General features: G+C 45.0%; 1 protein-coding gene across 1 annotated transcript in view; it reads right to left on the minus strand.

Annotated features, from left to right (window-relative positions):
• Positions 1–25,367, minus strand: part of LOC148430778 (lysosome-associated membrane glycoprotein 1-like) — a 55,032-nt gene that overhangs the window by 21,789 nt on the left and 7,876 nt on the right. Inside the window, exons 2-4 of the mRNA XM_088466475.1 lie at positions 10,870–11,351; positions 9,673–9,783; positions 9,458–9,512 (exon numbers count right to left, since the gene is read on the minus strand). Coding sequence (XP_088322601.1) covers positions 9,458–9,512; positions 9,673–9,783; positions 10,870–11,351 — 648 coding nt within the window. The remainder of the gene's footprint in view (positions 1–9,457; positions 9,513–9,672; positions 9,784–10,869; positions 11,352–25,367) is intronic.

Genomic DNA, 25,367 nt, shown 5'->3' on the forward strand with positions numbered 1-25,367 from the left:
TATAGGACTAGTGCACAGAGTAACAATACTGAGCACATAGGATTAGTAGACAGAGTAACAATACTGAGCACATAAAGGACTGGTACAGAGAGTAACAATACTAAGCACATATAAGACTAGTACACAGAGTAACAATACGGGTCACAGATAATACTAGTACACAAAGAGTAGCAATGCTGGGCACTGATCGGACTAGTACACATAGTAACAATACTGAGTACGTATAGGATTAGTACACAGAGTAACAATATTGATCACATATAGGACTAGTGCACAGAGTAACAATACTAAGCACATATAGGACTAGTGCACAGAGTAACAATACTAAGCACATATAGGACTGGTACAGAGAGTAACAATTCTATGCACATATAGAACTAGTACACAGAGTAACAATACTGAGCACATATAGAACTAGTACAGAGAGTAACAATACTGAGCACATATAGAACTAGTACACAGAGTAACAATACTGAGCACATACAGAACTAGTGCACAGAGTAACAATACTGAGCACAGATAGGACTAGCACACAGAGTAACAATACTAAGCACAGATAGGACTAGCGCACAGAGTAACAATACTAAGCACATATAGAACTAGTACACAGAGTAACAATACTGGTCACAGATAATACTAGTGCACAGAGTAACACTTCTAAGCACATATATAACTAGTACACAGAGTAGCAATACTGAGCACATATAGAACTAGTGCAGAGTAACAATTCTAAGCACATATAGAACTAGTGCAGAGTAACAATTCTAATTACATATAGAACTAGTACACAGAGTAACAATACTGAGCACATATAGAACTCGTGCAGAGTAACAATACTGAGCACATATATAACTAGTACACATAGTAACAATACTGAGCACATATAGAACTCGTGCAGAGTAACAATACTGAGCACATATAGGACTTGTGCACAGAGTAACAATACTGAGCACATATAGGACTAGTGCACAGAGTAACAAACCTAAGCACATATAGAACTAGTGCACAGAGTAACAATACTAAGCACATATAGGACTAGTGCACAGAGTAACAATTCTAAGCACATATAGGACTCGTGCACAGAGTATCAATACTAAGCACATATAGGACTCGTGCACAGAGTAACAATACTAAGCACATATAGGACTCGTGCACAGAGTAACAATACTAAGCACATATAGGACTAGAGCACAGAGGACCTGATTCAGACCTGGTCGCAAGCGCTGAACGCTCTCAACCGGGTCGATGGTGGCCCACAGCGTAAGACGGAGCTGGCTCCGTCGTGCGCATGCGCGAGACCCGGCTGGCGACGGGCACTCCGTCGCTCCAGGTCTCGCACCAAAGGGGGCGAGCTGTCGATGTTGAGTGACAGCTTGTCCCCTTTGATGGGCGGGCCGGGGGGTGGCTGCCTAAACGGAGGCGTTCCCATGAGAACGCCTCCCGTTTGGGGGCGGCCCCACTGATATCACAAGTGATGTCAGTGGAGAGATTCTGGCTCTGTTAGAGCCGAAATCTCTCTGGGGCTTGCGACCACAAGACCCTACCACAAGGGTCTCGTCGCAAGCCCAATGATCACGATGGTCTTGACAATTGCAACCATCATCATGGCCTTTCACTATAGCTGTGGGTGGTCACCCACAGCTATGCGAACGGCCAGGAGGCCGCACAAAAAAAAAAAACGCCTTGATTCAGAGCGAGCGCTCTTTTCACAGCGTCCGGCTCTGAATCAGGGCCTCAGTAACAATGCTAAGCACATATAGGACTGGTACAGAGAGTAACAATACTGAGCACAGATAGGACTAGCGCACAGAGTAACAATACTAAGCACATATAGAACTAGTACACAGAGTAACAATACTGGTCACAGATAATACTAGTGCACAGAGTAACAATACTGAGCACAGATAGGACTAGTACACAGGGTAACAATACTGAGCACATATAGGACTTGTGCACAGAGTAACAATACTGAGCAAATACAGAACTAGTACACGAAGTAACAATACTGAGCACATATAGGACTCGGGCACAGAGTAACAATACTAAGCACAGATAGGACTAGTACACAGAGTAACAATACTAAGCACATATAGAACTAGTACACAGAGTAACAATACTGAGCACATATAGAACTAGTACACAGAGTAACAATACTGAGCACATATAGAACTAGTACACGGAGTAATAATACTGGTCACAGATAATACTAGTACACAAAGAGTAGCAATACTGGGCACAGATCGGACTAGTACACAGTAACAATACTGAGCACATATAGGATTAGTACACAGAGTAACAATACTGAGCACATATAGGATTAGTACACAGAGTAACAATACTGAGCACATATAGGACTAGTGCACAGGGTAACAATACTAAGCACATATAGGACTGGTACAGAGAGTAACAATTCTAAGCACATATAGAACTAGTACACAGAGTAACAATACTGAGCACATATAGAACTAGTACACAGAGTAACAATACTGAGCACATATAGAACTAGTACATGGAGTAAAAATACTGAGTACATATAGGAGTCGGGCACAGAGTAACAATACTGGACACAGATAATACTAGTACACAGAGAAATTATACACAGTAAATTCAGGACTAGTACACAGAGTAGCAATACTAAGCACAGATAGGACTAGCGCACAGAGTAACAATACTAAGCACATATAGAACTAGTACACAGAGTAACAATACTGGTCACAGATAATACTAGTGCACAGAGTAACAATACTGAGCACAGATAGGACTAGTACACAGGGTAACAATACTGAGCACATATAGGACTTGTGCACAGAGTAACAATACTGAGCACATACAGAACTAGTACACGAAGTAACAATACTGAGCACATATAGGACTCGGGCACAGAGTAACACTTCTAAGCACATATATAACTAGTACACAGAGTAACAATACTGAGCACATATAGAACTAGTGCAGAGTAACAATTCAAAGCACATATAGAAATAGTGCAGAGTAACAATTCTAATTACATATAGAACTAGTACACAGAGTAACATTACTGAGCACATATAGAACTCGTGCAGAGTAACAATACTGAGCACATATAGGACTCATCGAGAGTAACAATACTGAGCACATATATAACTAGTACACAGAGTAACAATACTGAGCACATATATAACTAGTACACAGAGTAACAATACTGAGCACATATAGAACTCGTGCAGAGTAACAATACTGAGCACATATAGGACTTGTGCACAGAGTAACAATACTGAGCACATATAGGACTAGTACACAGGGTAACAATACTGAGCACATATAGGACTAGTACACAGGGTAACAATACTGAGCACATATAGGACTTGTGCACAGAGTAACAATACTGAGCACATATAGAACTAGTACACGAAGTAACAATACTGAGCACATATAGGACTCGGGCACAGAGTAACACTTCTAAGCACATATATAACTAGTACACAGAGGAACAATACTGAGCACATATAGAACTAGTGCTGAGTAACAATTCTAAGCACAAATAGAACTAGTGCAGAGTAACAATTCTAATTACATATAGAACTAGTACACAGAGTAACAATACTGAGCACATATAGGACTTGGGCACAGAATAACACTTCTAAGCACATATATAACTAGTACACAGAGTAACAATACTGAGCACATATAGAACTAGTACACGAAGTAACAATACTGAGGACATATAGGACTCGGGCACAGAGTAACACTTCTAAGCACATATATAACTAGTACACAGAGTAACAATACTGAGCACATATAGAACTAGTACACAGAGTAACAATACTGAGCACATATAGAACTAGTGCAGAGAAACAATTCTAAGCACATATAGAACTAGTGCAGAGTAACAATTCTAAGCACATATAGAACTAGTACACAGAGTAACAATACTGAGCACATATAGGACTAGTGCACAGAGTAACAATTCTAAGCACATATAGGACTCGTGCACAGAGTATCAATACTAAGCACATATAGGACTCGTGCACAGAGTAACAATACTAAGCACATATAGGACTCGTGCACAGAGTAACAATACTAAGCACATATAGGACTAGAGCACAGTGGACCTGATTCAGACCTGGTCGCAAGCGCTGAACGCTCTCAACCGGGTCGATGGTGGCCCACAGCGTAAGACGGAGCTGGCTCCGTCGTGCGCATGCGCGAGACCCGGCTGGCGACGGGCACTCCGTCGCTCCAGGTCTCGCACCAAAGGGGGCGAGCTGTCGATGTTGAGTGACAGCTTGTCCCCTTTGATGGGCGGGCCGGGGGGGTGGCTGCCTAAACGGAGGCGTTCCCATGAGAACGCCTCCCATTTGGGGGCGGCCCCACTGATATCACAAGTGATGTCAGTGGAGAGATTCTGGCTCTGTTAGAGCCGAAATCTCTCTGGGGCTTGCGACCACAAGACCCTACCACAAGGGTCTCGTCGCAAGCCCAATGATCACGATGGTCTTGACAATTGCGACCATCATCATGGCCTTTCACTATAGCTGTGGGTGGTCACCCACAGCTATGCGAACGGCCAGGAGGCCGCACAAAAAAAAAAACGCCTTGATTCAGAGCAAGCACTCTTTCACAGCGTCCGGCTCTGAATCAGGGCCTCAGTAACAATGCTAAGCACATATAGGACTGGTACAGAGAGTAACAATACTGAGCACAGATAGGACTAGCGCACAGAGTAACAATACTAAGCACATATAGAACTAGTACACAGAGTAACAATACTGAGCACAGATAGGACTAGTACACAGAGTAACAATACTAAGCACAGATAGGACTAGCGCACAGAGTAACAATACTAAGCACATATAGAACTAGTACACAGAGTAACAATACTGAGCACATATAGAACTAGTACACAGAGTAACAATACTGAGCACATATAGAACTAGTGCACAGAGTAACAATACTGAGCACAGATAGGACTAGCGCACAGAGTAACAATACTAAGCACAGATAGGACTAGCGCACAGAGTAACAATACTAAGCACATATAGAACTAGTACACAGAGTAACAATACTGGTCACAGATAATACTAGTGCACAGAGTAACAATACTGAGCACAGATAGGACTAGCGCACAGAGTAACAATACTAAGCACAGATAGGACTAGCGCACAGAGTAACAATACTAAGCACATATAGAACTAGTGCACAGAGTAACAATACTGAGCACAGATAGGACTAGTACACAGAGTAACAATACTAAGCACAGATAGGACTAGCGCACAGAGTAACAATACTAAGCACATATAGAACTAGTACACAGAGTAACAATACTGAGCACATATAGAACTAGTACACAGAGTAACAATACTGAGCACATATAGAACTAGTACACGGAGTAACAATACTTGTCACAGATAATACTAGTACACAAAGAGTAGCAATACTGGGCACAGATCGGACTAGTACACAGTAACAATACTGAGCACATATAGGATTAGTACACAGAGTAACAATACTGAGCACATATAGGATTAGTACACAGAGTAACAATACTGAGCACATATAGGACTAGTGCACAGGGTAACAATACTAAGCACATATAGGACTGGTACAGAGAGTAACAATTCTAAGCACATATAGAACTAGTACACAGAGTAACAATACTGAGCACATATAGAACTAGTACACAGAGTAACAATACTGAGCACATATAGAACTAGTACACTGGGCATGATTCAGAGCCGGACGCTCTTTCAGAGCGCTGGCTCTGAATCAGTTCCCTCCCTCTGAAATTTAGAGTAGCCTCCTGGTCGCTCGCATAGCTGTGGGTGACCACCCACAGCTATAGCGAGCGGCCAAAAAGATGGTCGCGATGGTCAAGACCATCGCGACCATTGGGCTTGTGACGAAACCCTTGTGGTAGGGTCTCGTTGCCGCAAGCCCTGGAGTGCTTTTGGCTCTATCAGAGCCAAAACCACTCCCACTGACATCACTAGTGATGTCAGTGGGGCCGGCCCCAGATGGTAGGCGTTCCCATGGGAACGCCTCCATCTGGCCAGCAATGCCCGCGGCACGCCCACCAAAGGGGGCGTGCTGTCACTCACCATCGCTATGCGGGTCTCGTGCACGGCTCCCTCGTGCACATGCGCACTTGGCTAACGCTCAGCGCTCGCGAGCAGGTCTGAATCAGGCCCACAGAGTAACAATACTGGTCACAGAGAATACTAGTACACAAAGAGTAGCAATACTGGGCACAGTTCGGACTAGTACACAGAGTAACAATACTGAGCACATATAGGATTAATACAAAGAGTAACAATACTAAGCACATATAGGACTAGTGCACAGAGTAACAATACTAAGCACATATAGGACTAGTGCACAGAGTAACAATACTAAGCACATATAGGACTAGTGCACAGAGTAACAATACTAAGCACATATAGGATTAGTACACAGAGTAACAATACTGAGCACATATAGGACTCGTGCACAGAGTAACAGTACTAAGCACATATAGAACTAGTACACAGAGTAACAATACTGGTCACAGATAATACTAGTACACAAAGAGTAGCAATGCTGGGCACATATAGGATTAATACAAAGAGTAACAATATTGATCACATATAGGACTAGTGCACAGAGTAACAATACTAAGCATATATAGGACTAGTGCACAGAGTAACAATACTAAGCACATATAGGACTGGTACAGAGAGTAACAATTCTATGCACATATAGAACTAGTACACAGAGTAACAATACTGAGCACATATAGAACTAGTACACAGAGTAACAATACTGAGCACATATAGAACTAGTACACGGAGTAAAAATACTGAGCACATAGATTTAGTACACAGAGTAACAATATTGATCACATATAGGACTAGTGCACAGAGTAACAATACTGAGCACATAGGATTAGTAGACAGAGTAACAATACTGAGCACATATAGGACTGGTACAGAGAGTAACAATTTTAAGCACATATAAGACTAGTACACAGAGTAACAATACGGGTCACAGATAATACTAGTACACAAAGAGTAGCAATGCTGGGCACTGATCGGACTAGTACACATAGTAACAATACTGAGTACGTATAGGATTAGTACACAGAGTAACAATATTGATCACATATAGGACTAGTGCACAGAGTAACAATACTAAGCACATATAGGACTAGTGCACAGAGTAACAATACTAAGCACATATAGGACTGGTACAGAGAGTAACAATTCTATGCACATATAGAACTAGTACACAGAGTAACAATACTGAGCACATATAGAACTAGTACAGAGAGTAACAATACTGAGCACATATAGAACTAGTACACGGAGTAAAAATACTGAGCACATAGGATTAGTACACAGAGTAACAATATTGATCACATATAGGACTAGTGCACAGAGTAACAATACTGAGCACATAGGATTAGTACACAGAGTAACAATACTGAGCACATATAGGACTGGTACAGAGAGTAACAATACTAAGCACATATAGGACTAGTGCACAGAGTAACAATACTGAGCACATATAGGACTCGTGCACAGAGTAATAATACTAAGCACATATAGGACTAGTGCACAGAGTAACAATACTAAGCACATATAGGACTGGTACAGAGAGTAACAATTCTATGCACATATAGAACTAGTACACAGAGTAACAATACTGAGCACATATAGAACTAGTACACAGAGTAACAATACTGAGCACATATAGAACTAGTACACAGAGTAACAATACTGAGCACATATAGAACTAGTGCACGGAGTAAAAATACTGAGCACATAGGATTAGTACACAGAGTAACAATATTGATCACATATAGGACTAGTGCACAGAGTAACAATACTGAGCACATAGGATTAGTACACAGAGTAACAATACTGAGCACATATAGGACTGGTACAGAGAGTAACAATACTAAGCACATATAGGACTGGTACAGAAAGTAACAATACTGAGCACATATAGGATTAGTTCACAGAGTAACAATACTGAGCACATATAGGACTTGTGCACAGAGTAACGATACTAAGCACATATAGGACTGGTACAGAGAGTAACAATACTGGACACAGATAATACTAGTACACAGAGTAATAATACACAGTAAATACAGGACTAGTTAGCATAGCTGATTAGTACAGATTAACAATACTGAGCACATATAGGATTAGTACACAGAGTAACAATACTGGACACAGATAATACTAGTACTCAGAGAGTAGCAATGCTGGGCACAGATCGGACTAGAACACAGAGTAACAATACTGAGCACACATAGGATTAGTACACAGAGTAACAATACTGAGCACGTATAGGATTAGTACACAGAGTAACAATACTGAGTACATATAGGACTCGGGCACAGAGTAACAATACTGGACACAGATAATACTAGTACTCAGAGAGTAGCAATGCTGGGCACAGATCGGACTAGAACACAGAGTAACAATACTGAGCACACATAGGATTAGTACAGAGTAACAATACTGAGCACATATAGGATTAGTACACAGAGTAACAATACACTAGTATGGGGACAGAATTCATCAAGCTCCGATAATACAATATTTTCGGAGCTTGATTGTATTTTGAGATGGCGAGTGCGCATGCTACTCGCTCCTCTCCAACGGGAAGGAGTCCTGGGTCACGAAAAGGGATCCTTTCGGATCCCTCCAGCCCTATCTGGCTACTTCTCCCTGACAATAAGGGAGAGTTGGCAAGTGCCAAGTGCAGTGTGCCATAATGCTACCACATAGTGCAAGCAGAATCACAAAATACAAGTATAGTGAGAAGTAATGGAAGAAGGACCCAGGTAAGGGTAGGAATCAAGCTGTAAATGAGGGATGGAGGAAGAAAAGAGGACGAAGGGCCCTGCTGGCAAGAGCTTACATTGTTTTAGCGGTAGTACAAGGGAGTGACACAAGGAGGGTGTGGAGGAGGGATAGGGATCAGGCAGTGGTATCCTTTAGAGAATAAGTGAGTATTGAGGAAGTGTGTGAAACATGAAAGTGGAGAGTGGGGGAGAGAGTTCCACAGGTCAGGAGCAGCACAGGAGAAGTCTTGGAGGTGGCAGCGAGGGGGGTGATCAGAGCAGATTTGAGGCAGCGGTCACAGGGCTGTCTGTAGGGTGCAGAAGGGAGAGGAGCTTAGGGAGGATAAGAGCTTAGCAGGTGAGGGTGGTGAGTTAGCATTGGACACTGCAGGGTATTCGGTGCCAGTGGAGGGGTTGGCAGAGGGGGAACAGGAAGAAAGTGACTGCAGAGGGGGGGGGGGGGGGATTGTCATATGAGTATATGAGGACCCATTATCATGTGCCTGGTGCAGAGCCAGAAGTAATAGCTGTGAGCCTAGCGTGGGTTACTGAGGGGATAACTACTGATGCCTGTGTATGGACACAAGCTTCCGTCATAGGATCAGAGACACATACAGTAGATGGCTACTACAGCAGGTGTATTACCCATGTCCAGCGTTATATTCACCGCTCCCAGGTAGAAGTTCTTCTCCGTCTCATTCTGCAAATTGAGGAAAAGTGTAGAAAGTTTCTTCCAGAAGAAAACGTCAGTTTCCTTCCTAACAGCGATAACCCAACCTCTGATGTGTCATGTCCTCCCATAGTAACGTCCTGACCGATATTCTTCCCCCCCCCTGTCCTCCCCCCTAACCCCTCAGTACCTGTCTGAACGTCAGGCTGAGGTGTCCTCTGGGGAAGGTGAGAGTCAGCCGCGCTTGCTGTGCGGAACAGTTCCCAGAGGCCTTTGTGCTGGGCGGTGCCGGGATCACAATCTGTAACACAACAAGAGATGCCGGGGGGTTAGAGCGCAATATGGCAGCGTGTAACTTCAAGGCAACAATTGGGGGGTGCTGCACAGTGGTAAGCATCGCTGCCTCACACGGTGTACATACGCATCGATATAATAAATCCGTTTTCATGAGCAGAACTGTCCCATGGTCATTTCTATAGAGGTTCTCGGGGGTGCTGCCTAATCGGCTGTTCCCCAAAATAAAGGATATATATAAAGTCTTCAGTCAGTGACCAGATGGACTTGTCTCCAACAAGAGACTTTCTATAGGGTCACTGCTGCATGATATCGATATATCGTTTTATTGTGGGCTAACAATGATTGTATCCCCTATGCCTGCAATGCTGTGTGACATACATGTACCTGCGACTACGCCATCGCGGGAGGGGTGGTCGGTGGCCTGGTATCTGCACGGGCGGCGTGATCAGCGCATGCACACTGCAACACTTGGCTGGCATGCAAGCACTTCCATTTTCGAAGGCCACTTAAGCCAGAACGTACAGAGTGAAGCTTAAATGGAGGTAGGGCGTGAAGGCTGTTGGCGTGATGCGATGGCGTGCAGCGAGCACCCATGGGGGTGCTGTGTAAGCCCAGGGTCCGCGAGCTGTGCACGGGAGTCATCCCTTCTGCAGAGAGGCAGGTCCCTTTACCAAGGATCATAAGTATATCTACTCCTATTACTACTGACTGCAGTATAATACTCTAATAACTAGTGTAATATATAATCCACCAGTAACTGCTATAATATACAATCCTCTAATACCTAGTGTAATATATAATCCACCAGTAACTGCTATAATATACAATCCTCTAATACCTAGTGTAATATATAATCCACCAGTAACTGCTATAATATACAATCCTCTAATAACTAGTGTAATATATAATCCACCAGTAACTGCTATAATATACAATCCTCTAATAACTGCTGCTGGTTCCTGTTTCCACTATTAGAGATACAGTACGATGGGTGATTTACATGGGGGGGTCTCTGGGTAGATTACCCACCCTGGCTGCATTATTGCTCCTGCAATAGGACTGTCTGGGGACATCTCGGAAGGTAACTCACCTCTTCCATCTCCTTCGTCCCATTGACCTTTATCTTGAAGGACGCCCTTATTCTCAGGCAGACTCCCGATGTGCCATTCACAAAGTACTCATAGGATGGGGGCGTTGTGGTGGGATGTTGTGTTGTGTGAGGATTTGTGGTATGGTGCGGAGTCGTGTGGTTAGTATGTTGGGTTGCGTGTGGTGTAGTGTGGTTAGTATGTTGGGTTGTGTGCGGTGTAGTGTGGTTAGTATGTTGGGTTGTGTGTAGTGTAGTGTGGTTAGTATGTTGGGTTGTGTACGGTGTTGTGGTATGGTTAGTATGTAGAGTGGTGTAGGGTGTTGTGGTGTGGTTAGTATGTTGGGTTGTGTACGGTGTTGTGGTGTGGTTAGTATGTAGAGTGCTGTGATGTGTTGTAGTCTTTTTAGGACATTGGATGCACTGTGGAGTTGTGGTGCTTTGCGTAGACGCCGGGTCTGGGGTCACATAGTTACCAGCACACGCTGTAATACAAGCATAAGAAGAAGACAGTTACATGACGCAGATGAACGGATTACGGGAGCGAGAATCTGTGCGCCAGGATCAGAGCTTGCGCTCATCCACACTGCGGCCTCTCACCATCCGCGATAAACCGGTTAGGAAATAGGGGGAGGGTTAGGTTATTGGAGGGGACGGTTAGGGTTAGCAATAGTGGGGAGGGCTAGGGTCAGGCATTAGTGTAAGGCAGGGATGGGGAACCTCAGGCCCAGGGGGCCATATAAGACCCCCGGAATCATTTGGTCTGACCCTCTGAGCTTTTTTCCGCTAGCCTCACCTGGCTAGCAGGGTGCCTGTAATGTCCCCCTGCAGCCAGAATCTATGCAGCAGTGCTGCCTGGAGCGTCCTTAGGATGCATCAGACGGTCACACCGCTGCCCTTACAGCTCCCTGGAGCATCCTCAGGATGCTCCGGGCATTGCTGTAATCACCGGCGATTGTTCCCCCGCCCTATGTGGCATCACACAGAAGGGGCGTGGCCTACACAGGACCCGCGAACATGTTATATATGTCAAAATTGCCCTCGGCAGAAAAAAGGTTCCCCATCTCTGGGGTAAGGGATAGGGTAAGGGTATGGGAGGGGAGGGCTAGGCACTAGTGTGAGAGTTAGGTTAGGCTGTGGAACAGGAGAGTTAGGGTTAGGCACTAGGTGGAGGGTTAAGCAACGGCAGGGCAGGGTTGGGCACGATGGGGAGGGTTAGGCTACGACAGGGCAGGGTTGGGCACTATGGGGAGGGTCAGGATTAGGCTGTGGGATAGTAGGGTTAGGGTTAGGCACTAGGTGGAGGGTTAGGCTACGGGAGAGCAGGGTAAGGCACTATGGGGAGAATTAGGATTAGGCTGTGGGATAGGAGGGTTAGGGTAAGGTACTAGGTGGAGGGTTAGGCTATGGGAGAGCAGGGTAAGGCACTATGGGGAGAATTAGGATTAGGCTGTGGGATAGGAGGGTTAGGGTAAGGCACTAGGTGGAAGGTTAGGCACTATGGGGAGGGTTAGGATTAGCTGTAGGATAGGAGGGTTAGGGTAAGGTACTAGGTGGAGGGTAAGGCTACGGGAGGGCAGGGTTAGGCACTGGGGAAGGTTAAGATTAGGCTGTAGGATGGGAGGGTTAGCGTAAGGCACTAGGTGGAGGGTTAGGCTACGGGAGGGCAGGGTTAGGCACTATGGGGAGGGTTAGGCTACGGGAGGGCAGGGTTAGGCACTGTGGGGAGGGTTAGGATTAGCTGTAGGATAGGAGGGTTAGGGTAAGGAACTAGGTGGAGGATTAGGCTACGGGAGGGCAGGGTAAGGCACTATGGGGAGGGTTAGGATTAGGCTGTGGGATAGGAGGGTTAGGGTAAGGCACTAGGTGGAGGGTAAGGCTACGGGACGGCAGGGTAAGGCACTAGGTGGAGGGTTAGGCTACGGGAGGGCAGGGTTTTGCACTATGGAGAGGGTTAGGATTAGGCTGTGGGATAGGAGGGTTAGGGTTAGGCACTAGGTGGAGGGTTAGGATTAGGCTGTGAGATAGGAGGGTTAGGGTAAGGCACTAGGTGGAGGATTAGGCTACGGGAGGGCAGGGTTAGGCGCTATGGGGAGGATTAGGCTTTGGGATGGGAGGGTTAGGGTAAGGTACTAGGTGGAGGGTTAGGCATTAGGGTGAGGGTTAGGTATGAGGAGGGGTGAGGGTTAGATTTGAGGAGGGGTGAGGGTTAGGTATGAGGAGGAGGGGTGAGGGTTAGGTATGAGGAGGAGGGGTGAGGGTTAGGCACTATGGGGAGGGTTAGGATTAGGCTGTGGGATAGGAGGGTTAGGCACTAGGGTGAGGGTTAGGTATGAGGAGGAGGGGTGAGGGGAAAATTACCACTGCGGGGATCCGGAGCTCTTGGTGGGCTGCTGGATCCCCCAGCCTGAAAGTGGCATGAGAAGGTAAAGGGATGGCTGGCTAATGCAGCCAGCTAAGTATTTTCGGGGAGCTCCAAAAGAGCTTCCACTCCGTGGCCAGGAATCCATGCCCAGGGGCCTTGGTTGCTGACCTCTGGAGCTCAGATTCAGGCAGACATGGCAGGTTCCCCCAACCCTAGACGAGCCGATTCCTGGGTGGCGACTAAAACACCAGGTGGGCTCAGACACATGGGAGTGACCACTCCTCACTGTCCATAGGGGACAATGTTCAACATGTATGTGGACAGCACATGCACTTAAGCTGATTGGTTGAAAACCAGAGGGCGGACTGTGGTAATGTGTATTGGAGTAGGGTAAAAGAAGGGCCTGTAAGCCCTGTATGTGTGTTTCTTTTTGAACATCAAGGACAGCTGTAACATCTTTGTATGCCGACCCCCTTTAGCTGAGGGAAGAGTCTTTTTGTAAGACCATTGAGCAATAAACATCTTGCCTTTACAACGACTGCATCAGAGCCCAGCGACAACAGAATTTGCGCCAAACATATTCCGTTCGCCGGCTATTCTGGATTGAGCCTAGTGTCTCCAAGCTCAAGCCCTCTGCCAGCAACCGTGCAGAGCCTGGTCCATTGCGAGGGATCAGGGAGTATCAGTCGAGGTGTGGCTGCAGCTACTCGATGCATACACAGCAGTAAGTGGTTTCAAACGCCGATTGAAGGAGTTTGATGGTGGCAGCAAAGTTACACGTCCAAGGTGCAGGGGGCGGAGCCAGTAACAGGCGGTAAGAGGGAATCCCTGATACCCAAAGATCCAGTGGAGATCAAAACCAAATCCATGATCAGCCGGCAAGAGAGGTCATCCGGTCACACTAGGGTAAAAGTCATACCGACTGCCAAAAGTAGTGGAGTCCTCATCAGCTAACCGCCGGACCTGGAAAACATTGCTAGAGATGCCATATGTGTCAAATCAGGTATGTCACCACTGGTTCATCAGGGACGTTCTTGTCAACATTCTAATCATGTCGACATTTCATCAGTGTTCATAATCAGTGATTATGAATGTCATGTGGTCACTGTCAACATTACATACATGTCAACAAATTATACTACACCCTTCATTTATAGAGAAAGGACTCTTCCAGGATCACATCTGAAACCAGAAGTAGGACAGAGCCTTGTAGGATGGGCAGTGTGATAGTAGAGATGTGATGGAGACCCTGTATTATATAGTAGAGGTATATAGTGAGATAGGGGGAGGTCTGTGACATCAGTGAGTGTAATATATGGGGGTATATATGTACCTAGTATAGTATGATAGAGGAGCAGTGTGATAGAGGAGATGTGATGGAGACCCTGTATTATATAGTAGAGGTATATAGTGAGATAGGGGGAGGCTGTGACATCAGTGACTGTAATATATGGGGGTATATATGTACCTAGTATAGTATGATAGAGGAGCAGTGTGATAGAGGAGATGTGATGGAGACCCTGTATTATATAGTAGAGGTATATAGTGAGATAGGGGGAGGTCTGTGACATCAGTGAGTGTAATATATGGGGTATATATGTACCTAGTATAGTATGATAGAGGAGCAGTGTGATAGAGGAGATGTGATGGAGACCCTGTATTATATAGTAGAGGTATATAGTGATAGGGGGAGGGCTGTGACATCAGTGAGTGTAATATATGGGGTATATATGTACCTAGTATAGTATGATAGAGGAGCAGTGTGATAGAGGAGATGTGATGGAGACCCCTGTATTATATAGTAGAGGTATACAGTGATATAGGGGGAGGGCTGTGACATCAGTGACTGTAATATATGGGGGGTATATATGTACTTAGGATACTATGATAGAGGAGCAGTGTGATAGAGGAGATGTGATGGAGACCCTGTATTATATAGTAGAGGTATATAGTGAGATAGGGGGAGGTCTGTGACATCAGTGAGTGTAATATATGGGGTATATATGTACCTAGTATAGTATGATAGAGGAGCAGTGTGATAGAGGAGATGTGATGGAGACCCTGTATTATATAGCTAGAGGGTATATAGTGAGATAGGGGGAGGGCTTGTGACATCAGTGAGTGTAATATATGGGGGTATATATGTACCTAGTATAGTATAATAGAGGAGCAGTGTGATAGAGGAGATGTGATGGAGACCCTGTATTATATAGTAGAGGTATATAGTGATAGGGGGAGGGCTGTGACATCAGTGAGTGTAATATATGGGGTATATATGTACCTAGTATAGTATGATAGAGGAGCAGTGTGATAGAGGAGATGTGATGGAGACCCTGTATTATATAGTAGAGGTATATAGTGAGATAGGGGGAGGGCTGTGATATCAGTGAGTGTAATATATGGGGGTATATATGTACCTAGTATAGTATGATAGAGGAGCAGTGTGATAGAGGAGATGTGATGGAGATCCTGTATTATATAGTAGAGGTATATAGTGACATAGGGGGAGGCTGTGACATCAGTGAGTGTAATATATGGGGTATATATGTACCTAGTATAGTATGATAGAGGAGCAGTGTGATAGAGGAGATGTGATGGAGACCCTGTATTATATAGTAGAGGTATATAATGATAGGGGGAGGCTGTGACATCAGTGAGTGTAATATATGGGGTATATATGTACCTAGTATAGTATGATAGAGGAGCAGTGTGATAGAGGAGATATGATGGAGACCCTGTATTATATAGTAGATGTATATAGTGAGATAGGGGGGAGGTCTGTGACATCAGTGAGTGTAATATATGGGGTATATATGTACCTAGTATAGTATGATAGAGGAGCAGTGTGATAGAGGAGATGTGATGGAGACCCTGTATTATATAGTAGAGGTATATAGTGATATAGGGGGAGGCTGTGACATCAGTGAGTGTAATATATGGGGTATATATGTACCTAGTATAGTATGATAGAGGAGCAGTGTGATAGAGGAGATGTGATGGAGACCCTGTATTATATAGTAGAGGTATATTGTGATAGGGGGAGGGCTGTGACATCAGTGAGTGTAATATAAGGGGTATATATGTACCTAGTATAGTATGATAGAGGAGCAGTGTGATAGAGGAGATGTGATGGAGTCCCTGTATTATATAGTAGAGGTATATAGTGAGATAGGGGGAGGGCTGTGACATCAGTGAGTGTAATATATGGGGTATATATGTACCTAGTATAGTATGATAGAGGAGCAGTGTGATAGAGGAGATATGATGGAGACCCTGTATTATATAGTAGAGGTATATAGTGAGATAGGGGGAGGGCTGTGACATCAGTGAGTGTAATATATGGGGGTATATATATACCTAGTATAGTATGATAGAGGAGCAGTGTGATAGAGGAGATGTGATGGAGACCCTGTATTATATAGTAGAGGAATATAGTGATAGGGGGAGGCTGTGACATCAGTGAGTGTAATATATGGGGTATATATGTACTTAGTATAGTATGATAGAGGAGCAGTGTGATAGAGGAGATGTGATGGAGACCCTGTATTATATAGTAGAGGTATATAGTGAGATAGGGGGAGGGCTGTGATATCAGTGACTGTAATATATGGGGTATATATGTACCTAGTATAGTATGATAGAGGAGCAGTGTGATAGAGGAGATGTGATGGAGATCCTGTATTATATAGTAGAGGTATATAGTGAGATAGGGGGAGGGCTGTGACATCAGTGAGTGTAATATATGGGGTATATATGTACCTAGTATAGTATGATAGAGGAGCAGTGTGATAGAGGAGATATGATGGAGACCCTGTATTATATAGTAGATGTATATAGTGATAGGGGGAGGGCTGTGACATCAGTGAGTGTAATATATGGGGTATATATGTACCTAGTATAGTATGATAGAGGAGCAGTGTGATAGAGGAGATGTGATGGAGACCCTGTATTATATAGTAGAGGTATATAGTGAGATAGGGGGAGGGCTGTGACATCAGTGAGTGTAATATATGGGGTATATATGTACCTAGTATAGTATGATAGAGGAGCAGTGTGATAGAGGAGATGTGATGGAGACCCTGTATTATATAGTAGAGGTATATTGTGATAGGGGGAGGGCTGTGACATCAGTGAGTGTAATATAAGGGGTATATATGTACCTAGTATAGTATGATAGAGGAGCAGTGTGATAGAGGAGATGTGATGGAGTCCCTGTGTTATATAGTAGAGGTATATAGTGAGATAGGGGGAGGGCTGTGACATCAGTGAGTGTAATATATGGGGTATATATGTACCTAGTATAGTATGATAGAGGAGCAGTGTGATAGAGGAGATATGATGGAGACCCTGTATTATATAGTAGAGGTATATAGTGAGATAGGGGGAGGGCTGTGACATCAGTGAGTGTAATATATGGGGGTATATATATACCTAGTATAGTATGATAGAGGAGCAGTGTGATAGAGGAGATGTGATGGAGACCCTGTATTATATAGTAGAGGAATATAGTGATAGGGGGAGGCTGTGACATCAGTGAGTGTAATATATGGGGTATATATGTACTTAGTATAGTATGATAGAGGAGCAGTGTGATAGAGGAGATGTGATGGAGACCCTGTATTATATAGTAGAGGTATATAGTGAGATAGGGGGAGGCTGTGACATCAGTGAGTGTAATATATGGGGGTATATATTAGGGGTGTGCACCGGCCACTTTTCGTGTTTTGTGTTTTGGTTTTGGATCTGGATCTTTCTTCGTGTTTTGGATCTGGATTGGTTTTGCCAAAACCACCCTTCCGTGTTTTGGGTTCTGGGTTTTGTGTTTTGGATCTGTATTTTTTTTTTAAAAAGCATAAAAACAGCTAAAATCACAGAATTTGTTGGTTTCTCTGCTCCTATGCTATTATTAACCTCAATAACCTTAATTTCCACTCATTTCCAGTCTATTCTGAACACCTCACACCTCACAATAGTGTTTTCATGTCCAAAAGGTTGCACCGAGGTAGCTGGATGACTATGCTAAGCGACACGAGTGGGCGGCACAAACACGTGACCCATCTAGGAGTGACACTGCAGTGGCAGACAGGATGGCAGTTAGAAAAACTAGGCCCCAAACTGTACATAATGCAAAGAAAAAAAAGAAGTGCAAGATGGAATTGTCCTTGGGCCCTCCCACCCACCCTTATGTTGTATAAACAGGACATGCACACTTTAACAAATCAATCATTTCAGCGCCAGGGTCTGCCACACAACTGTGGCTGAAATGATTGGTTCGTTTGGGCCCCAACAAAACAAGCTGGCAATTAATGTGTCCCTGCACAAACTGGCTCTACGGAGGCAAGATGTCATCCTCATCCTCCTCATCCACCGATTCCTCACCCTCTTCAGTGTGTACATCCTCATCCTCACAAAGTATTAACTCGTCCCCACTTGAATCCACCACCACAGGTCCCTCTGTACCTTCTGGAGGCTGGTCTCCCTGGAAGAGCTGATAATTCATTTTGATGAACATCATCTTCTCCACATTCTGTGGAAGCAACCTCCTACGCCTTTCGCTGACAAGGTTCCCGGCTGCACTAAACACTCTTTCGGAGTACACACTGGAGGGGGGGCAACTCAGGTAAAATAGAGCCAGCTTGTACAGGGGCCTCCAAATTGCCTCTTTTTCCTGCCAGTACAGGTATGGACTGTCTGACATGCCTACTTGGATGCTGTCACCGATGTAATCCTCCACCATTCTGTCAATGGTGACAGTATCATATGCAGTGACAGTAGACATGTCAGAAATTGTTGCCAGGTCCTTCAGTCCGGACCAGATGTCCAAACTTGGTCCTGCCTGCCCTGCATCACCGCCAGCGGGTTGCTTAGGATACCTAAGTTTTTTCCTGGCAGCCCCAGTTGCGGGAGAAAATGAAGAAGGAGCCGTTGACGTGTCACGTTCCGCTTCAGCTGACAGTGTGTTCACCAGCAGGTCTTTGCACCTCTGCAGGCTTGTGTCGGCCGGAAAGAGAGACACCACATAGGCTTTAAACCTAGGATCAAGCACGGTGGCCAAAATGTAGTGGTCTGATTTCAACAGATTGACCACCCTGGAATCCTGGCAAAGCGAATGAAGGGCTTCATCCACAAGTCCCACATGCCGAGCGGAATCGCTCCGTCTTAGCTCCTCCTTCACTTTCTCCAGCTGCTTCTGCAAAAGCCTGATGAGGGGAATGACCTGACTCAAGCTGGCTGTGTCTGAACTGACTTCACGTGTGGCAAGTTCGAAGGGCTGGAGAACCTTGCACAACACGGAAATCATTCTCCACTGCGCTTGAGTCAGGTGCATACCCCCTCCTTTGCCTATGTCATAGGTGGATGTATAGGCTTGTATGGCCTTTTGCTGCTCCTCCATCCTCTGAAGCATATAGAGGGTTGAGTTCCACCGCGTCACAACCTCTTGCTTCAGGTGATGGCGGGGCAGGTTCAAGAGTGTTTGCTGGCGCTCCAGTCTTCGGCACGCAGTCGCTGAATGGCGAAAGTGGCCAGAAATTTTTCGGGCCACCCAAAGCGTCTCCTGCACGCCCCTGTCGCTTTTCAGAAAATTCTGCACCACCAAGTTTATTGTGTGAGCAAAACATGGGACGTGCTGGAATTTGCCCAGATGTAATGCCCGCACAATATTGGTGGCGTTGTCAGATATCACAAATCCCCAGGAGAGTCTAAGTGGGGTAAGCCACTGGGCGATGATTTCCCTCAGTTTCTCTAAGAGGTTGTCGGCGGTGTGCCTCTTACTGAAACCGGTGATACACAGCGTAGCCTGCCTTGTAACGAGCTGGCGTTTCTGAGATGCTGCTACTGGTGACGCTGCTGCTGTTGCTGCGTAAGGTGATACATCTACCCAGTGGGCTGTCACAGTCATATAGTCCTTAGTCTGCCCTGTTCCACTTGTCCACATGTCCGTGGTTAAGTGGACATTGTGTACAACGGCATTTTTCAGGACACTGAGGACACTTTTTCTGACGTTTCTGTACAGTCTCGGTATCGCCTGCCTAGTGAAGTGGAATCTAGACGGGATTTGGAACCGGGGACACACTACCTCCATCAATTGTCTAAATCCCACTGCACTAATGGCGGATACCGGACGCACGTCTAACACCAACATAGCAGTCAAGGCCTCAGTTATACGTTTTGCTTCAGGATGACTGCTGTCGTACTTCATCCTCCTCGCTAAGGACTGTTGGAGGGTCAATTGTTTAGTAAAAGTAGTGGTGTTCCTACTTCCTCTCTGGGATGATGAACGACTCCCAGCAGCAGCAACAGCAGCAGCGGCAGCAGTAGGCGTAGCAATGCAGGATCCTCCAGAGGAATCCCGGATAGGAGAGTCAGTCATGCCAGTGACATGGCCTGCAGGACTACTTCCGATCCTGACTAAGGAGGAAATTGACGAGGAGGGAGTTGACGGTGTGGTTTGCAGGCGCGTGGATACAACAGGACAACGGGATTTAGGTGTCCCTGGACTGCTTACGGTCTTAGCCAAAGTTTCTGAACTTGACAGTAACTTTTTATGAACGCGCTGCAGGTGCCGTATAAGGGAGGATGTTCCTAGGTGGTTGACGTCCCTACCCCTACTTATTTCACCTTTACATATGGTACATATGGCAAGACAGTTGTTGTCCGGATTTGGATAGAAATATTGCCAGACCAAAGAGGTGGAATGTTTGGTCTTCTGCCCAGGCATGACCGTGATGGGCTTTTTCATCCCACGGACAACAACTGTCTCCCCCGGAGCCTGATTTAAACAAACCACATCACCATCAGAATCCTCCTCGCCAACTTCCTCCTCAGCGCCAGCTACACCAGTATCCTCATCCTGTTGTACTTCAACAGTGACATCTTCAATTTGCAGATCAGCAAGTGGACTGTGGGTGCTCCTTTCAGAACTTGCAGGGGGCGTGCAAATGGTGGAAAGAGCCACCTCTTCCCGTCCAGTGCTGGGAAGGTCAGGCATCGCAACCACCACCACACTTGGACTCTCCTTGGGGATTTGTGATATCTTCTTAGAAAGCACAGTTCTACGCTGTGCTTTTGCCAGCTTAACTCTTTTGATTTTTTTAGTGGGAGGAGGGCTTCCATCGTCATGTGAAGCTGAACCACTAGTCATGAACATACTAGGGATCGACCTTAGCCGTTCCTTGCCACTCCGTGTCGTAAATGGCATATTGGCAAGTTTACGTTTCTCTTCAGCTGATTTAAATGTCTTTTTCAAGGTCATTTTCCTGAACTTTGCCATTTAGGATTGTATGTGCCCTCTACTATGACATTGGGCATCGGCCTTGGCAGACGACGTTGATGGCATGTTATCGTCTATGTCATGACTAGTGGCAGCAGCTTCAGCACTAGGAGGAAGTGGTTCTTGATCTTTCTCTATTTTATTTTTATCGGAGAAAGTTTGGTCCTCCATTTATGTTATATCGATTTGATATATATGTGCGGCTAAACACAGAAAATAATTTTTTTTTTGGTTTGGACTGGAGTGTACTTTGGGGGTTACAGCACCCTTTAACGGTCAAGCCAGCCGGCCCTTTACTTATGACACAGGCGCACGCTTGGCACTACTTTGTTGATGCACGTGCGGCTACTGCGCACACAATTCACAAACACAGAAAATAATTTTTTTTTTGGTTTGGACTGGAGTGTACTTTCGGGGGTTACAGCACCCTTAACGGTCAAGCCAGCCGGCCCTTTACTTATGACACAGGTGCACGCTTGGCACTACTTTGTTGATGCACGTGCGGCTACTGCGCACACAATTCACAAACACAGAAAATAATTTTTTTTTGGTTTGGACTGGAGTGTACTTTCGGGGGTTACAGCACCCTTAACGGTCAAGCCAGCCGGCCCTTTACTTATGACACGGCCGCACGCTTGGCACTACTTTGTTGATGCACGTGCGGCTACTGCGCACACAATTCACAAACACAGAAAATAATTTTTTTTTTGGTTTGGACTGGAGTGTACTTTCGGGGGTTACAGCACCCTTAACGGTCAAGCCAGCCGGCCCTTTACTTATGACACAGGCGCACGCTTGGCACTACTTTGTTGATGCACGTGCGGCTACTGCGCACACAATTCACAAACACAGAAAATAATTTTTTTTTTGGTTTGGACTGGAGTGTACTTTCGGGGGTTACAGCACGCTTTAACGGTCAAACCAGCCGGCCCTTTACTTATGACACAGGCGCACGCTTGGCACTACTTTGTTGATGCACGTGCGGCTACTGAGCACACAATTCACAAACACAGAAAATATATTATTTTTTTAGCACTTGGGGGGAGCACCCCTGATGGACAGAGCACCCCCTGGACAACACTACAGCACTCCTTTAGGACTGAGACACTGCACAGGACTTTGGAGTGGACACAGCCCCTATGGAGAACTGACTGCACAACACAGTCCAGCCAGCCCCTATGGACTTTGAAGTAGTGGACACAGCCCCTATTAAAAACAGCAGCACAGCGCAACACAGCCAGCCCCTATGGACTTTGAAGTAGTGGACAACAGCAGCACAGCACAGCACAACACAACACTACTCTGCACTACACTACACTACACAGCCCAGCCAGCCCTAACTCCCACCCTCCCTCTTCACTGTCCACAGCCGAGTGAGAAAATGGCGCCGACGCGGGTACCTTATATAGGATCCAAAACCCGCGAGACTCGGAAGGCGGGATGATGACGTTTTGCCTCGATTTCAGATCCGAGTCAGGCGGGAAAAGTCGAGCCTGACTCGGATCGGACTCGGATCGGGGGGGCTCGGAGGGGTTCGGATTTCAGAAATCCGAACCCGCTCACCCCTAGTATATATGTACCTAGTATAGTATGATAGAGGAACAGTGTGATAGAGGAGATGTGATGGAGACCCTGTATTATATAGTAGAGGTATATAGTGATAGGGGGAGGCTGTGACATCAGTGACTGTAATATATGGGGTATATATGTACCTAGTATAGTATGATAGAGGAGCAGTGTGATAGAGGAGATGTGATGGAGACCCTGTATTATATAGTAGAGGTATATTGTGATAGGGGGAGGCTGTGACATCAGTGAGTGTAATATATGGGGTATATATGTACCTAGTATAGTATGATAGAGGAGCAGTGTGATAGAGGAGATGTGATGGAGACCCTGTATTATATAGTAGAGGTATATAGTGAGATAGGGGGAGGGCTGTGACATCAGTGACTGTAATATATGGGGGTATATATGTACTTAGTATACTATGATAGAGGAACAGTGTGATAGAGGAGATGTGATGGAGACCCTGTATTATATAGTAGAGGTATATAGTGATAGGGGGAGGCTGTGACATCAGTGAGTGTAATATATGGGGTATATATGTAGCTAGTATAGTATGATAGAGGAGTAGTGTGATAGAGGAGATGTGATGGAGACCCTGTATTATATAGTAGAGGTATATAATGATAGGGGGAGGTCTGTGACATCAGTGAGTGTAATATATGGGGTATATATGTACCTAGTATAGTATGATAGAGGAGCAGTGTGATAGAGGAGATGTGATGGAGACCCTGTATTATATAGTAGAGGTATATAGTGATAGGGGGAGGCTGTGACATCAGTGAGTGTAATATATGGGGTATATATGTACCTAGTATAGTATGATAGAGGAGCAGTGTGATAGAGGAGATGTGATGGAGACCCTGTATTATATAGTAGAGGTATATAGTGAGATAGGGGGAGGGCTGTGACATCAGTGAGTGTAATATATGGGGTATATATGTACCTAGTATAGTATGATAGAGGAGCAGTGTGATAGAGGAGATGTGATGGAGACCCTGTATTATATAGTAGAGGTATATAGTGAGATAGGGGGAGGGCTGTGACATCAGTGAGTGTAATATATGGGGTATATATGTACCTAGTATAGTATGATAGAGGAGCAGTGTGATAGAGGAGATGTGATGGAGACCCTGTATTATATAGTAGAGGTATATTGTGATAGGGGGAGGCTGTGACATCAGTGAGTGTAATATATGGGGTATATATGTACCTAGTATACTATGATAGAGGAGCAGTGTGATAGAGGAGATGTGATGGAGACCCTGTATTATATAGTAGAGGTATATAGTGAGATAGGGGGAGGTCTGTGACATCAGTGAGTGTAATATATGGGGGTATATATGTACCTAGTATAGTATAATATAGGAGCAGTGTGATAGAGGAGATGTGATGGAGACCCTGTATTATATAGTAGAGGTATATAGTGATAGGGGGAGGGCTGTGACATCAGTGAGTGTAATATATGGGGTATATATGTACCTAGTATAGTATGATAGAGGAGCAGTGTGATAGAGGAGATGTGATGGAGACCCTGTATTATATAGTAGAGGTATATAGTGAGATAGGGGGAGGGCTGTGATATCAGTGACTGTAATATATGGGGTATATATGTACCTAGTATAGTATGATAGAGGAGCAGTGTGATAGAGGAGATGTGATGGAGACCCTGTATTATATAGTAGAGGTATATAGTGAGATATGGGGAGGGCTGTGACATCAGTGAGTGTAATATATGGGGTATATATGTACCTAGTATAGTATGATAGAGGAGCAGTGTGATAGAGGAGATGTGATGGAGACCCTGTATTATATAGTAGAGGTATATATAGTGAGATAGGGGGAGGGCTGTGACATCAGTGAGTGTAATATATGGGGTATATATGTACCTAGTATAGTATGATAGAGGAGCAGTGTGATAGAGGAGATGTGATGGAGACCCTGTATTATATAGTAGAGGAATATAGTGATAGGGGGAGGCTGTGACATCAGTGAGTGTAATATATGGGGTATATATGTACCTAGTATAGTATGATAGAGGAGCAGTGTGATAGAGGAGATATGATGGAGACCCTGTATTATATAGTAGAGGTATATAGTGATAGGGGGAGGGCTGTGACATCAGTGAGTGTAATATATGGGGTATATATGTACCTAGTATAGTATGATAGAGGAGCAGTGTGATAGAGGAGATGTGATGGAGACCCTGTATTATATAGTAGAGGTATATAGTGATAGGGGGAGGCTGTGACATCAGTGAGTGTAATATATGGGGGTATATATGTACCTAGTATAGTA

Source organism: Taudactylus pleione, unplaced genomic scaffold (assembly GCF_031769625.1).
Source record: "Taudactylus pleione unplaced genomic scaffold, aTauple2 ptg003193l, whole genome shotgun sequence".
Taxonomy (NCBI): Eukaryota; Metazoa; Chordata; class Amphibia; order Anura; family Myobatrachidae; genus Taudactylus; species Taudactylus pleione.